Genomic DNA, 16,708 nt, shown 5'->3' on the forward strand with positions numbered 1-16,708 from the left:
TATAGTGTTATATCCACAGTACTTATATTCCCAGCATGCACTGTGGCATTGATCAGTTAAGCGGTTGCATTGATTTTCTATTCACTGTATCTTTGTATTTAAAATTCTCTTTCTCACCATTGCCAAGTTTTCATGAAAAATGTTAGTACTCTTGCACATCTGGCAGAAGGTTTGTCAGTGAGAACAAATACTCAAATCACCAAAATACTATTGCATCCCACGCCTTTACAAATCAGTATTACTTCTGTCACTAGCACATTAAGAACTCTATGAATGTTTATCTTAACACAAGCTTTAAGGTCACACATCTACATGGAGAACATTGATCACTCCTGCTGTTGTGTCAGCTGACATCCTTCCTTCCGCTAGCCAATCATGGCAGGTAAAGCCTCTTGATTTGAATCAGGGTCAGACTGAGGTAATTGTGTGAAAGAGAGTGGAAAGAGCCAGAGTGAAGAGGAGAGAGACAGATGTTGTTAAAAGCTTTGATTCACCATGTTTGCTGTGTAAATCAGTTTAAATGGAAGAGTAGACATGTAGGAGAACCACAACATTTTCACATGGATTCGCACAGAGCGTCTGTCCATCATGTCTGCGTGTTGCCCAGAGGAGTGCTGGTCGAGTCCGTCCCAAGCTCCCCGCAGTGGCCAGGAGACAGACGCAGGGTGTTGAACAGGGATGTCCTGAAGGACTTGCAGAGGAAGAAGTAGATGAGAGGATCCAGCACTGAATTAAGGGAGGACAGCCACAGCGTGCTCTCCTTCAGCTGGAAGAAGAACAGCTTCTGCTGGCAGTTGAACATGCGTCCTCGTGTCTGGCTGATAGTGTACGGCACTCGGGCGAAGTGGAAGGGAACGAAGCAAACAAAGAAGACGGCCAGCACCAGGAACACGTTCACTTGAATGCTGCTCTTGTTTAGCTGTCTGTGCGGGACATTCGCTCCCTGCCTTGCCTCGTGTTGAGCGCGAGTGCGGGCGTAAGACTTGTACAGCTCTTTTGAGATGAGCGTGTAACATATTATCACGGTTACGAGGTTTCCCCAAAAGATCACCTGGCACACGTGGTTGACCAGCTCGTGCCACTTCAGTCCCAGATCCGTCTTGAGGTCACTGCATTTGAAGCGGTCCGAAGTGTTGCGACGGCTGGTCAGGATCACGTTGGGCAGCGCGAGAGCAAACAGTGACGTCCATATGAAGGCCGAGAGGAGCTTTCTGTGGAACAGCCGTCTAGCGTTGGTGCCCACAAAGGGCCACATGGTCTTCCTGCAGCGGTCGATGCTGATCAGGCCGAAGAACAGGATGCTGATATACATGGTGAGGTAGAACAGCACAGAGGACACGCGGCAGACAAACACTCGCACGCCGACGGTTGCTAAGTTGGCGTCGCTGAGGATCTTGAAGGGGAAGGTGAGGGTCATGATGATATCAGCCACGACAATGTTCTTCAGATAGATGATGAAGTGAGATTTACTGGGGATTCGGAGGAACACCCATGCTGCCAGGCCATTCAGTGACATGCCCAGGATGAAGAGGATGGTGTAGAGGAGAGGAAACACGGTCGTCTTCAGAGCGCTGTCGCGGGAACAGTCCTCCGACGACTGATTCCTGTCGGTCTGGTTGGAGTAAGTGTCCGTGACATCTGTTGTGAGCTCCATGGAGGAGTAATTCCTGTCACACAAACACACACTGCCTATATTTAGAAGAGCATAACGACCATAATGAATGTGACTAAAGAACATGTTTAGCATATATTTTTTTAATAGTATAATACAAAGGACTTACTGTATCATAGAATTTTTATATTAAGTGTCTTTAGCTACTATGTACTACATTTAACCCGTGTGCGGTGTTGAAAACCCAGTAACACTTTAGAATAATGGTCCGTCAATAATAAGTGACTATGCAGGAAGTAATGCAGGACTAATCTGTAGTACTGCTTTAACACATAAGGTACTACTATTAACTAATATAGAATCAAGCTTAACTAATCAGTAAGTAATATCAAATTTAGGACTAAGATAGCTCCTTATTAGCTAATCAGTAATTATAGAACGAGATTGGCATCATTATGACAAATTATTAAGAATTACTAATTAATAAAGCTTTAAAGTGTCTGAGATATATGTAATTATATTTTTTTACCCTCAATGTGGTCATGAAATGCATCATTAATTACTCAAGTGTTGCCTAGTCACTATGCAGGAACTACCAGCAATCTGGACCATTATTTTCTTTTTCAAAAACATCTTTTTCACTTTTAAAGTAATGGTCCAGATCAATAGTAGTTCTTGAAGGAACTAGTAGTTCCTTTTTTTACTCAGAACGTGGTCATAAAATGCATCACTTATTACTCAAGTACCTAGTCATTCTTCAAGAAGTACTAGTGATCTGGACCGTTATTTTAAAATGAAAAAGATGTTTTTCACTTTAAAATAATGGTGCAGATCACTAGTAGTTCCTGCATAGTGACTAGGTAACACTTGACACTTGTTTTATGACTATATTCAGAGTAAAAATGATGACTGATTATGTCTCAGACACATGATAATGTTCTTTACATTTCGTCAGTCAGTTAATAGTTATTAATAATGCTAATCTCATTAAGTAATGATTGATTAGCTAATAAGGAACTATCTTAGTCCTAAATTTGACATTACTTACTGATTAGTTAAGCTTGTTTCTATATTAGTTAATAGTAGTAGCTGAAGTGTTAATGTAGTACTACTCATTAGTCCTGCATAGTTACTTATTAATAACGGAGCATTATTCTCAAGTGTTACCGAAAACCCTATAACACCTTGTTCCCGGTCAAAAATTGCTTGTAATTCGCTCGTTATGCTATATTATCACCAAATATAGGATTCAATCTTTTTGTCAACTTGTTTTCTTTCAACGTTTTGTATTTATTTTTGAAACTGACTAATAGGTTGTTTGCAATCACGTGGTTCTGGTGACGCGCGAAATACCGGTGGAGGGCAAGCAGTGAAAATTAGAATGGAAGAGATGGAGAAAAGTCCTTTCTTTGCTGGTTTAGAAAGGTATAAACAGAAAATCACAACATATGTTGGACGCGATCCTTATGTTATGAAGAGGAGTGACTTTTCCGTTGAATTAAAAGACTTTCCTGCCATCGAGGAGGCAGATTATAGAGGATGTGAAGCTGCCGTGTTCAGTTCTAGTCTGGGTTTGTTTATATCGCGCTGCCTTTCTAGTGAAGATAGAGCAGTAGGGGAGAGTGGGGTAAAGTGGGACATTTTTTACATTTGCTCCCCTCTAAGCGAGCTAAAATGATATATCAGTAAAATGTACACATTTCCCATTAATTCAGGATGTTTCCTAGCCATGGAAATGATCAGAATGTATTCAGGATGAAGATCCATGAAAATATGATTGTTTTTAAAAAAAGTCATCTTGTGTCTCACTTTACCCCAGTTTAGGGGTAAACTGAGACAGACCACAAAAATCAAGGGGGTAAAGTGAACCAGCTGGGGGTAAAACTGATCCACTTACTTTTTCCACTGTGAAACTACCATAACAACACTTGTTGTAACCGTTTGAATCCTGACAGCTAGTCTGACAACCACACATTCCAGAACTAATGTCGGACTAGTAACAAAATCATGGGGATTGGTCAATTAAGCACTTTTTTTCCTAAACACTTGAAAGTAACTTTGAACAAAATCAAATACAACATAATATAATTCAAAATATTTTAATTAACATTCAAATGACAGATAGAACCAGTTAGATTAGAACACAGTCTGGGGGTCAGAACACAGGACCCTTAGGGTGCGTTCACACTTGTCATGTTTGGTTCGATTAAAACAAACCCTGGTGCAATTGCTCAGTTAGCGCGGTTCATTTGAACATATGTGAACGCTGCCTAAAAAGAAACTCTAAAAAGGATAGAATCCTCACACATGTTGGTTTTTCTTGTCATAGTCGCAAGTTTGCCCATCACAGGCATCAGATGCACGTCTCGTTTGTGTGTGTAACGGATGGATTCCCGCCGCTATTTTGACTACTTTACACATTTTATGAGCTCTTCATGAGTTCCCAGCTGGTCAAAATACCATCACATGCAGGCTACGCACACACAAAAAGCGCATTTACCTCAGCACACAGCATTGTTTTGGATGTTTGTTAAAGGTACAATCTGTAATATTTTTTTCCGCTAGAGGTCGCTAGAAGCCTATTCAAAACAAAGGCGTAGTTTGAATGGCTCCAAGTTTTAGAGCAGAAACTTGGGACATGTGGTCTCCATCTCAACGGACGGTGCAAAAGAATAGGGATTGGAGTCGGGAAGAACTCATGTTCATGGATGCGATTATTAACGTTACTGTAGAATGAAGCAGAGCAGGAGCGAGTGTTGTGGAGCTGAACGAGGAGCTGGAGCGATTGATCAACACACGCCTCACGAGCAGCGGGACTTTTATTATAACACAGTCACCAGCGCCGCTTCCGCTTTTCCGGTCATGAGTATGAAGTTTACGGGAGCTGTCCTTGTCGACAGAACCAGCGGCAGACGGTAAACAGTAATTATGTTCCATAAATAAGTAACACAATCCACCATAAAACGTGCAAGAAGTAAATAAGGAACAGCTTGAAGCAAGCTAGTGGTTTGCTGGACGCTCGGCACTACTTTCGCATTTGTCCACGACACTGTTGTCATGTGGTTTCTACGTCAGTAAAGGCGGTAACAAAGGGTAACCAACGTCATTGACAGGCGACTGCACTGCCCCGTGTCACTGTTTAGAATGGGAATTTTCTCATGATTACAAGGAGTTGAAAACATTAGAGATATTGTTAGTCATCAGCTGGACAAAATATATAACACTAGCCTAGTGGTTTTTGGATATTTTACTGCGAATATCTTACAGATTGTACCTTTAAGTTCCAATTCAAAATAGGCAATACATCATAAAATCTGACCAATCACATTGTGAATGTATTGAACGTAATGAACTCAAGGTTCGGTATCTTTTGGTTTGGTGATAAAATTGCCAATCTGAACGCTAATTGGACCGGGACTAAATGTTTTTTTTTTCTTCTTTGGTCCGGACCAAATAAACCAAACGAACCGAACTACAAGTGTGAACGCACCCTTAGAGCCAGCTAGTGTCTGGAGGTCAGAGCAAAGCACAATCAGAACCAGCTAGAACAGCCTGGGACTCAGAACACAGGACTAGACCCACCTGTATTAGAACATCAGCCTACTGTCATACTCTACAACTAGACCTACTCTACATTCCAGCCCTGAAGGTTACAGGGAAAGATGAGGAGATGCTCTCTCCATCTCTCCAGGCCTTTTAGGTTGAGGCAGCTTCTTTACCACATCACTTTTAGGAACATGTGCCACATCATTCTCCTCGAGGGTGTTTTGCCCCAGAGGTTGTCTTCCTGGTGTTTTGCCTAGGCATGATGGCTTTTCTACAATGTTTATGACATTAAAAATAAAACATATGTAATGTAATATTACATTAAAATATGTTTAAGACTAAATTTAACTTGTGCCTTATGTCTCACTTTACCCCAAAGCATTTGTCTCACTTTACCTCACCACTACATTTTAGAAAAAAATGATCACTCTTAGCAATTCAGGCTACTCTTCAGCTTGCATCATCACATGGTTTTATATGTTGATAGTTCATCAACATGTATGATATAAGTTTTTCTACCTGAATCAGTTTGCTTTGGCACAACAGTTGATTAAGTTGACCGCAAGAAAATTTACTTTTANGACTAGTGGAACCAAGGGAGGAAGGAGCCAAGGCTGAGCCAATGGGTTGAAAGCAGAGTGAAGGGTTCAGAGGCTAGAGGCCAGAGCTGGAGCCCGGAAGACCCAAGGCCAATCCACACCATGGAGAGATGTCAGAAGGGGGCAGAGGGGTTGAGGAACTGGCTGTCAGAGGAAGCGGGAGATGGAGGTAGAACGGGAACTTTGTAAACACAGGAGACTTGAAGCTGGGTGGGACCAGCGGGAGATTCAAGGTTATATCCTCCTTAAAATCATCTACATAATTTCCAGAGACCAGGCAATACTTATCCACAGTGGCAGGGATATGGCTGGGGCTTCCGTCCATGCCATTGAACTCCAGAAGTAGTCCCTCTGCAACACACAGTGTTTCCGGCTCACACACCTGGTCAGACTCTGATGCTCAGGATCCTGGGCGATGTTTGCCTCAGTCTTTAATCCTGCTGGCTCATTCATACACATCCTGATATTGATGAGTTAGATGCGTTCCTGGGTCAACATATTTTGTTGATCCTGGAACAACATTCTAGTCTGAAAACTTAGTCTTAACCCTATTCCTACTCCTAAACCTAACCCTACCCATAAGTTATCCCAAAAATCAGAGGGAAATGATAGATGAATAACACTGATGTAGAAGCACCAATTCATGATTTTAAGCCTAAACTTGACATAATCTGTAAACTTGTCCCTCAAATCTGATTGGTTGATTTCAATGTTGTTCCAGGATCAACAAAAATGTTGACCCATGAACATGTTGAACTCAGTAATATCAGGTTATGCCTCATTCATCACGACAGGCTCGGTCACATAGTCCTCAGTGGGCTGTAACAAATATTCTGTACAGCTTGCAGGTGGTGAATAGCTGGACTTTGGATCCAACGCATCTGGAGCGGGGCTGGTGACAACGTCCTCAACTGGGCCAATGGTGAATGCCAATCTGTTGTTCACCAGCACTCACTCCACGAAAGCTCAAGGACTGTTCACTGGTAGGCATGCCTTAGACAACAGAGTGAACGGTCAGGGTAGTGTGAAAGGCAAGCCAGGTCTAAAAAGTTCCTAGCATAATCTTCCAGTGAACGGTCCCTCTGATCCACGCACAGGAGTTGTACAGTGGGCAGGTCCGTAAGTGAAGGGGGAAGAGAAAAATAAGCTTTTTTTACTACAAAACCAGGACAAGGATGATTAAATATGATAAAAACTAAAAAGTACATTTTACTAAACAGTACTGAGACTAAAAAAATATCTGACACTTCTCCAAAGATATCACATCCTATAGAGATCCTTTATATATCCTTCACATCTACCTTTGTCATAATTCTATATTATAGCAACCTCTCTACACAAGAGCTACACTTGACTAGGAGCTTATTTTAAAAATAAATAGGTATATTTCTGATAACTGAAAAGAGACATCAGCCTTTCTTGATGGATCTACAGGAAGTCAGATGTAGAAAGAACGTAATGTCTATTTTTTCTATAATAAATACGATAACAGCCTTGACATGATCCCACCCAGAGGTATGTTGCATGAAGCTAGTTGAACAAACTCTGAGTTTCAGAGTAGGTTTAGAGATGACAAATCCATACAAATCCAACCTGGTTTAGATCAGGTTCAGTGTTTTCACAATGCTCGGTATAAACGTTCTCTGTTAACTCAGATTTTATTTTACAAAGAGCTCAAATGAATACACATATGCTCAATCCGTTTTAAAGACTTATATATTAATGCATGTATTATATTTATATTAAATTAAAAGCTAAATTTAATATTAATTGTGAATTAATATAATAACTATATGAAATGATATTATATAAATGATGCATAGTTATAATTCATATAATATAAATATAATAAATAATTAGCAGCAAAAAATGTTGTCCAATTTTTTTTTTTATTCAAAACTGCTTTAATTTGGAGATAGAGATACAGGGGGAGTGGCTTTATTGCATTAAATACATGTCACTTTACTCACAGTTCAGTTTAGGTCTGCAATCTCTAACCCAGAATAAAACCTGCTCCGGAGCAGGTCAGCCGTGTAGCATAAGTTACCATAGCGATGAACACCACTTAAAACCAATCCACCTTCTTGAGCCCAAAAAAAACAAAACAGAGATTGCTCAAACTAATTTTAAACTAACTTAGGTTGCAACTGAAACCAGCTTTGTGCAACATGCCACAGGGGACAGATATTTTTATAATATTAATTATAATGTTTACGTGGCATTTTAGTTTAAAACAGTGGTTTCCATCCTGGGGAACTTATGTTTTGAGGTCAAATATAAATGAATGTTCCAAATAATTGGGCACTGATCAGAATCAGCTAATAATCACATCCATTTACTCAATATGTTATAACCGTTTCTGATTGAACTAAACCCAAAACCAGTCATACAACTCATTTATAAAAGGAAACCTACTGCAATAACATAGTTTGTTTAACAAAGCATAAACATAAATCAGAGACTCTCATTGAATGCAAAATACCAGTAGTGTACAAAATGCAAAACAATGCAAAAATAAGTCAAAGATAAATTTCATACACAAATATAACATCACTTACTTTCAGTTGAACATAAAACAAATTTTTCTCAACAAGGACTCAAGGAGCACATGGCAAGGAGCACATGATTAAAGGCAGGAACACACCAAGCCAACAGTCGGCTGTCTGGCAGTTTTTGTTCGTCGCCCGACTAACTTTTCTCAGTTTGTTCCGTACTGTTGGCTGAAGTTGATTGGCTGTTCAGATACTGCCACCTGCTGGTTCAGAAAGGCATTTCATCTTACGCAGGTGCAGAACTGACGTGCTACTTGGCCGTTGGCTGTCTAGCATTGGTTTGGTTTGTCAGGCCAACTTTTGACACAGATGCTGTCGACGTGAGCCAACCCCACAGTCTGCTTTCATCACCACTAGTTCGTTGGCGCCGGCTTGGTGTGTTCCGGCCTTTATACATAAACATGTTGCCCTCTAGTGCCCCTAGAGAACGAGCCCTATAACAGGCTTGTGACTGTTATAATCTATCTCAAATCTTGTTTTTTAAGTTTCCAGTCAGCGTCAGAATTTTCACAAAAATATCTATGGCTTCCAGAATATTTTGTTAAGATTTACACCTATGCATTTAATATCAATTGGTCATCACATATTTATGTAAGGATGGAGGGTTTCAAGGGCAAAAGTTTGTGAACTACATCATAAATATAATACATCATACATAATGGCAATGTGGACAAGCATTTTTATGATACTTGGAATTTTGTAAAAAAAAAATGGTTGAGTCTCTCACAGAGGATCTCCAGAAGCATAAAAGGAGGAGTGACGACAGTGAAGGACGAGAGAGGACCAGGCCTGGACTTTATTTTATGTTTTGTTATGTTTGTGTGGCCGGCAGACATCCGTGAGGGTCTGTCGGCATTACTTTCATTTTGTATTTGTTTATTTTGAATTAAATATTATTGTTTGAAAGGTCGCCGGTTCCCGCTTCCTTCTTCCCGTATATACAAACTACGTTTTATATATATATATATATATATATATATATATATATATATATATATATATAGATATAGATAGATAGATAGATATAGATATATACAAATAATTTCTACATTGTCACTATTTATATATATTTAGTGACAATGTAGATAATTATTTGTGCATGTTCTTAAGTACTTTACTGGAGTAGAAATGTTTCTGTTGACTTCACTACAATTAGAAACAAAAATGAATACTAGTTATTGTAACTGCAAAAAAATAAACTGCACAGGTCACTGTGTGGTTGATTTCTTAATGCCAAAATAACCATGTGGACTGTTTCCATATGTGTTTGTAGATTGTCTGGCTGTATGGTGACAGAGGAAGGCTGTGGTTATCTGTCTTCAGCTCTGAGTTCAAACCCCTCACACCTGAGAGAGCTGGATCTGAGCTACAATCACCCAGGAGATTCAGGAGTCGAGATGCTCTCCGATGCACTCAACCATCCAAACTGCACATTGAACAAACTCAAGTATGTTAAGCAGGAATTTTTAGATATCATTAATTAATCAAATATCTCTTTGTCAGAGATATTAAGAGTAATTCTTTCAGATTACAAACCATGTAAAGTAAATGTAAAAATCTGATCAATATAATAATAATTATAATAAATTTGAGCTGCTCACTCAAAATGGGGAGAGAGATAAAACATACACTCATACAACCATCTACAACATATAACAATATAAACATCACAAAGTAAGCATTGTCATAATTAATCAACAGCAGATTAGAAGCAATCATTAGCCATAACACATATTGGCCCTCATTTACAAAACGAAGGTTCAACAAAAAATTAGAAAAGAAATTTAATTAGAAATTAAAAAATCATTTCCATGCAAAACTTAGCATTTATCAATATGGACATGAGTGGTGGCTATGATTAAATCTCATGTCAGGTCTCAGCTCTTGAGTTAGCTTGCATGCAACATAGTAAATGTGGTGAAGAATTGTAACGAAAGCATTTTGTTCATTTTATTTGATTTTTTTGTTCACAAAAGATGTCCGTTTTTGCTCCAGAAAATCACAGTAAGAGCTGAATAAAACAGTATAAGAAGTGCACATTAACGTCTTTTCCATAAACTCTCTCTCCCTTGCATTATCATCAACATAAACAGCGAATTTACACAAATACAATCCTTATAACTAACAGCAAACAAATATATAAAGACCTTATGCTTTTTGGGGGTGCTTAATAAACTGGTAAACTTGGCAACTCTGGATGTGGCATTATAACCTATTTATCTTGAGTAACAGGAAACATAATTTGATTAATCACTCAGCCCTGCACTGTGTGGGTTTACTGACTGAATTTGACACTGTGTTTTATAGTGTGGATCATGGAGGAGAGTTCAGGATTACAGCAGGACTACTCAAATGTATGTACAAACACACACACACACACACACACACACCTTTAGTGATTGTTGTTTGTTATAAATGTTTATCTTCTTGTTTTCAGATGCCTGTGATCTCACACTGGATCCAAACACAGCTCACAATGATCTCATTCTGTCTGAGGAGAACAGAAAGGTGACACATGTGAGAGAGTCTCAGTCATATCCTGATCATCCAGAGAGATTTGACAAGTCTCTTCAAGTTCTGAGTAGAGAGAGTCTGTCTGGACACTGTTACTGGGAAGCTGAATGGAGTGGAGATGCTGTTATATCAGTGACATATAAAGGAATCAACAGGAAAGGACGGAGTGATGACTGTTTGTTTGGATGCAATAAAAACTCCTGGAGTCTGAAACGCTCTAATGACAAATTCACTGTCTGTCATGAAAATAAGTTCACTGTCATCCATGTAAGAGAATCGGAGTGTATGTGGACGTGGCGACCGGCACTCTGTCCTTCTACAGCGTCTCTGACACACACACACTCACACACTTGCACACATTCACCTCCACATTACACACTCAGTCTCTCTGTGCTGGATTTAGGGTCTATGGTTTGAACTCCTCAGTGTCTCTGTGTGAGATTGAAAAGCTTGTGAGCAACATCACAGAGAAAAAGCTCAGGAGAAACAACCCTGACTGAAAGAAATACTCACACTTTATATGTTTTATTAACAAAAATCGGGAGGAGCACATGATCTACCCAATCAGTACAATTGGAGGCCTAGATATAGATAGCCGACACACCTCCATTCCTCGACAGTCTTTTCTGAGTCCCTTCGCCACCCCGACCACTCACTCTCGGCTAGTTCCTATCCCAGCCAGGGATTTGGGGGAGTACTCTGGCTTCGGGCCACATTCCAAGCTCGGAACTGTCCTCGGACAGCACACCAAATATTTCACGTGAACTCATGAAATACTGTTTATGTACTGTCAGTTACCCAGCATGCTTTGCATCTGTATAAGCTCTGACTGTCCATTTACTCGTAAAGAGTAAATTAAGTGTAATTAAGTGAAACTGGTTTGGTGGAGTTTTATTTTTTATATATTTAGTTTATAGTTTTTTATATCTCACTTATATAAAGGTATTGTTTGTATAATTGTATGTTTTCTTTTTTTTTCTCCTGTGAAGCGCTTTGAGATGCTACTTTTTAAAGTTTATTATTATTTGTTAGTTAAATGTCCAGAATTGTGTGTAAGGTCATATGTTGTGTTTATGTTTTATCACTGTTGAATTGTCTAGTCTCAGAAATGTAGTGCCACTTTACGGCCATGTTCAATAATGTTTTTTTTCTATCTTATACATTATATTTATTCAGCATACTATACTGAATAGAGTTTAAATATGGACTAGGTTCGACTCGAGGAGGATTCATTTGGTTGAGTCAATTGATATTTAATAAATTAACAGCCGGCTCTTTTATTGCAAACATGCAAGAAAATAAAGTTTGAATAAACAATTACCACAATTTAAACAAATACACAATTGTCTTCATCAAACTCAACACCATGAACAAAGTGGAAGAATGGTTTTGTGGTCCAAATGGTCCAAAGTTGTATGTGAATTCGATGAATCAAAACAAATAAATCAAAGTCTCAATAGTCAATAGTCCTTATAACTCCATTGGTGTGTGTGTATAATCCTCAAATGTCATTGCGTGACATTTTTGTGTTTGACTTTTTGTGATTTCTACCTGGGTAGTGTGTTTGTGTGAGATCTCAGTTTAGCTGTAAAGTTAAACCGATCCATGAAGAATCATAATTATTTTTTGAATTGTAGATCAGGGCTCTGGCTCGCCATTCAAATGTAGATAGCTAGCAGGATCAGCATACAAAAATTAATAAAAAAAAAAAAATGTGCACAAAACAATGCAGTGACATTAAGCATACATTTTGTAATTATGCTGGTTTATAAAGGTGTTTGTCATTTACAAATGCATTATAAATCATTAATAAGCAGTTATAACTGCATGAATAAAAAGGGCGACTTTAATGCAATACCTGCCAATTAGTGAGCTGTTTTTAACTCACATGTTATAAATGCTTAATAAATGTATTTATTCACACTTATTTAACTCAAAACCAGATTCATGGTTTATTTAATGATGCAGCAAAAATGGACTATCATAATCAGAGTGAAGGGTGTTGTGTTTGTGCTTTTCTTTTTAATATCTCATGACTGCCACTTTTCTTACTATGTTGCTTACCAGAAGTTTCTGTCTTACCCATGATACTCTCCAAAAAGATCATGATGCCTATCCACAGCTTGTTTATCAAGATGAAATTGAACCTTTTTTTTAATCAATATATTACTTTCAGATGAACAATTTACAGAATAATTTCAGTAAACAATTTTTTCTAAACACCCTCTCACCCCTGTCCCACCCCCTCAAGAGACAGAACACTTGCATGGACATTATTACAAGAGCTTGAGCTGATGTGTAAGATAATAATAATAATAATAATAATATATAAATACATTTTAAAAAGTTAAAGTAAAGAAGGGTTACATTATCACATCAGCATTTCCAATCAATGTAACATCCAAATTATTGAAATATTCAATAAATTTGCCCCAACTCTTTTCAAACATCAATGATTTTTTTTTTTTTTTTCAAATTATACATTATTTTTTCCACAGGCACATAAGACAAAAGTTCCCTATTGATTGATTGACTGATTGATTGACTGATTGATTGAATACTTTACTGAACAACAACAATCAACACGAAGTGTTCAAAAGGATAAAAACACAAAAAGCCCATAGGCTTATTTCCATTGTGGTCCTTAAGATGGAAGATGAGTAACAGTACATGTACTAACAACATTGAGGACAATGAAGAAAGGGAGCATAAAAAATACAAAAAAATAAACCAAAAACACAAAATAAAAACACAATTCCCAAAAGACAAGCAGTCAATACAATATTCCTACTACCTCAAGGGTTTCTATTTCCTTACTTTTTTCTTTTTTTTCTCTTTATAAGTTTAATAACCAATTTTTTATTGAAGATTTAAAATGATAATAGGAAGAGCTCAACAGTTTAAGGTTTAAAGGTAAACCATTCCACAAGACAGCTGCAGAGTATAGGAAAGAGTACTTTCCCACACAGCTCTTAAAGCGCCAGGGCCTGTAATCTGTGGAACTCCCCCTGGTGCAATAATTGTGCGTATCACTAATTTTTGAAAAGTAATCACATAAATACTTGGGTGCCAGATTATTTCTTATCTTATAAACTAAACACAGTTTAAGTTGAGAAACCCTCTCCTCCACTCTGAGCCACCCAAGATTTGAGAAATGGTCAGGAAGAAGATGAGTTCTAGGGTGTAATTTAAGGATCACTCTGATTAGTTTATTTTGACAGATCTGTAGCTTGTCTTTAAGACCTTAAGTAGTGCCTGTGTACCAAGATGTACAGGCATAGTCAAGATGACATTGAACAAGCGCATCAGCCAGGATTTTTAATGTTTTATTATCTAAGAGGCTGGATATTCTTGCCAGGAACTTAGTCCTTTGGCTTACCTTTAAGATAATTTTTCGAGCCATAAGCTCCCCTGACAGTTTGTTATCTAATATACGGCCCAAGTAAGTAACTGCTTCCTTGGCTGTAATTTCAACAATACCTACGACTACCCTAAAACCCATAGCCTTTTTCAGTTTATCTCTAGACCCAAAAAGAATTGACTCTGTTTTGCCAAGGTGGATAGACAACTTGTTGTCTGTTAGCCAAACACTGAGGTTAAAGGATTAGTCCACTTTTAAATACACTTTTCCTGATAAATTTACTCACCCCCATGTCATCCAAGATGGTCATGTCTTTCTTTCGTCAGTCGAAAAGAAATGAAGGTTTTTGAGGAAAACATTCCAGGATTTTTCTCCTTACAGTGGATTTCAGTGGCTACCAACAGGTTGAAGGTCAAAATTACAGTTTCAGTGCAGCTTCGAGGGCTTTGAACGATCCCAGATGAGAAATAAGGGTCTTATCTAGAGAATCGATCGGTCATTTTCGAAAAAAATACAACCGTTTATGCTTTATAAACAAAATATCGCATTGAACGTACTTTCCGCTTCCGCATTCTTCATAACGCTTACGCTGAATGTTCTACGCCTTCCCTATTCTACTTATGGAACGAACACGGCGCCAGTTTCGTTTTTTTCCGTAACTTGAATAGGGAAGGCGTAGGACATTCAGCGTAAGCGTTATGAAGAATGCGGAAGCGGAAAGTACGTTCAAGGCGATATTTTGTTTATAAAGCGTAAACGGTTGTATTTTTTTCGAAAATGACCGATCGATTCGTTAGATAAGACCTTTATTTCTCATCTGGGATCGTTCAAAGCCCTTGAAGCTGCACTGAAACTGTAATTTTGACCTTCAACCTGTTGGTAGCCATTGAAATCCACTGTAAGGAGAATAATCCTGGAATGTTTTCCTCAAAAACCTTCATTTCTTTTCGATTGATGAAAGAAAGACATGAACATCTTGGATAACATGGGGGTGAGTAAATTTATCAGGAAAAGTGTATTTAAAAGTGGACTAATCCTTTAAGGAGTTCTGAACTAAGCAGCCTTTCAACCTCTGATTTGTCTTTATGAGAGACTAGAATAGCTGAGTCATCTGCAAATAAAAACAAATTACAGTTTATAGCTGACGACATATCATTGACATATAATAGAAAAAAAAGAGGACCCAAAATACTCCCCTGGGTAACTCCGCAAGTTAATTTAAGTGGTGAGGACAAGGACCCTTCCACATCTACCACCTGTTCTCTGCCCACCAGGTATGACCTCACCTTCCCCTTTTCTACCTCTTTCCTAATAAAGTCTGTAAGATAAAGCAGACAGGTATCAGTGGAATGGGCCTTTCTAAAACCTGATTGGAAGTCAAATAAAAGGTTATGTTCTGCTAAATAACTGTCTATTTGCTCATAAATGATCCTTTCCACAATTTTTGATATTGAACACAAGATAGATACAGGGCAAAAATTTCCAGGATCAGATTTGGGCTCCTTTTTATATAAAGGTATCACTCTTGCCACCTTAAAATTACTGGGGAAATGATTTTTTTCAATAGATAAATTAATAAGATAAGTTATGACAGGAGTGATTATTTCAGCAGCATCCTTAAGAAATCTGGCAGGGATGTTATCAAACCCAGTAGCCTTGGAAAGATTTAGGCCTTTGAGTTTTTTTAGTAGGCTACCAGCTCCTCTGATACTTGTTTGAAATAAAAAGTGTTTGGCTGAACTCCCTTATCTTCATAAAACTTATGCACCCTCTGTGGATCACTAAAAACACCTGACGCAGATGGAAGCTTCTGCACCAGATTACTTGCAATTTTTGTGAAGAAACTATTAAAAGTATCTGCCACCCTAAACCATACAGCATGACTGAGCGGTTCTTCTGATTTCCAGTGTATGGCTATACATTTATTTGCTGCTATCAGAGCCATATTAAAGGTGCCATCGAACGTTTTTTTACAAGATGTAATATAAGTCTAAGGTGTCCCCTGAATGTGTCTGTGAAGTTTCAACTCAAAATACCCCATAGATTTTTTTAAATTAATTTTTTTAAACTGCCTATTTTGGGGCATCATTAACTATGCACCGATTCAGGGCTGCTGGCCCTTTAAATCTTGTGCTCCCTGCCCATCGAGCTCGCGACTCTATAATACAGTGCATTTACAAAGTTCACACAGCTAATATAACCCTTAAATGGATCTTTACAAGATGTTCGTCATGTATGCTGCATGCATGTGAGTATAGTATTTATTTGGATGTTTACATTTGATTCTGAATGAGTTTGAGGCTGTGCTTCGTGGCGAAAGCTAACATTACACACTGTTGGAGAGATTTATAAAGAAGATGTGTTTATGAATTATACAGACTGCAAGTGTTTAAAAATGAAAATAGTGACGGCTCTTGTCTTCTGTGAATACAGTAAGAAACGATGGTAACTTTAACCACATTTAACAGTACATTAGCAACATGCTAACGAAACATTTAGAAAGACAATTTACAAATATAACTAC

At 38.2% G+C, this 16,708-nt stretch overlaps 1 protein-coding gene and 1 pseudogene across 1 annotated transcript; one reads left to right on the plus strand and one right to left on the minus strand.

The window, feature by feature from the left end:
- Positions 1 to 573: 573 nt before the first annotated feature.
- On the minus strand, positions 574 to 2,667 carry LOC125261553 (P2Y purinoceptor 12-like). The gene has a single exon (XM_048180107.1). The coding sequence runs from the start codon at positions 1,745 to 1,747 to the stop codon at positions 587 to 589; it is 1,161 nt and encodes a 386-aa protein (XP_048036064.1). The 5' UTR covers positions 1,748 to 2,667; the 3' UTR covers positions 574 to 586.
- Positions 2,668 to 9,324: 6,657 nt separating this feature from the next.
- LOC125261554 lies at positions 9,325 to 12,583 on the plus strand (annotated as a pseudogene).
- The last annotated feature ends 4,125 nt before the right edge of the window (positions 12,584 to 16,708 follow it).

The sequence above is a fragment of the Megalobrama amblycephala genome, unplaced genomic scaffold, assembly GCF_018812025.1.
Source record: "Megalobrama amblycephala isolate DHTTF-2021 unplaced genomic scaffold, ASM1881202v1 scaffold430, whole genome shotgun sequence".
Classification (NCBI taxonomy): domain Eukaryota; kingdom Metazoa; phylum Chordata; class Actinopteri; order Cypriniformes; family Xenocyprididae; genus Megalobrama; species Megalobrama amblycephala.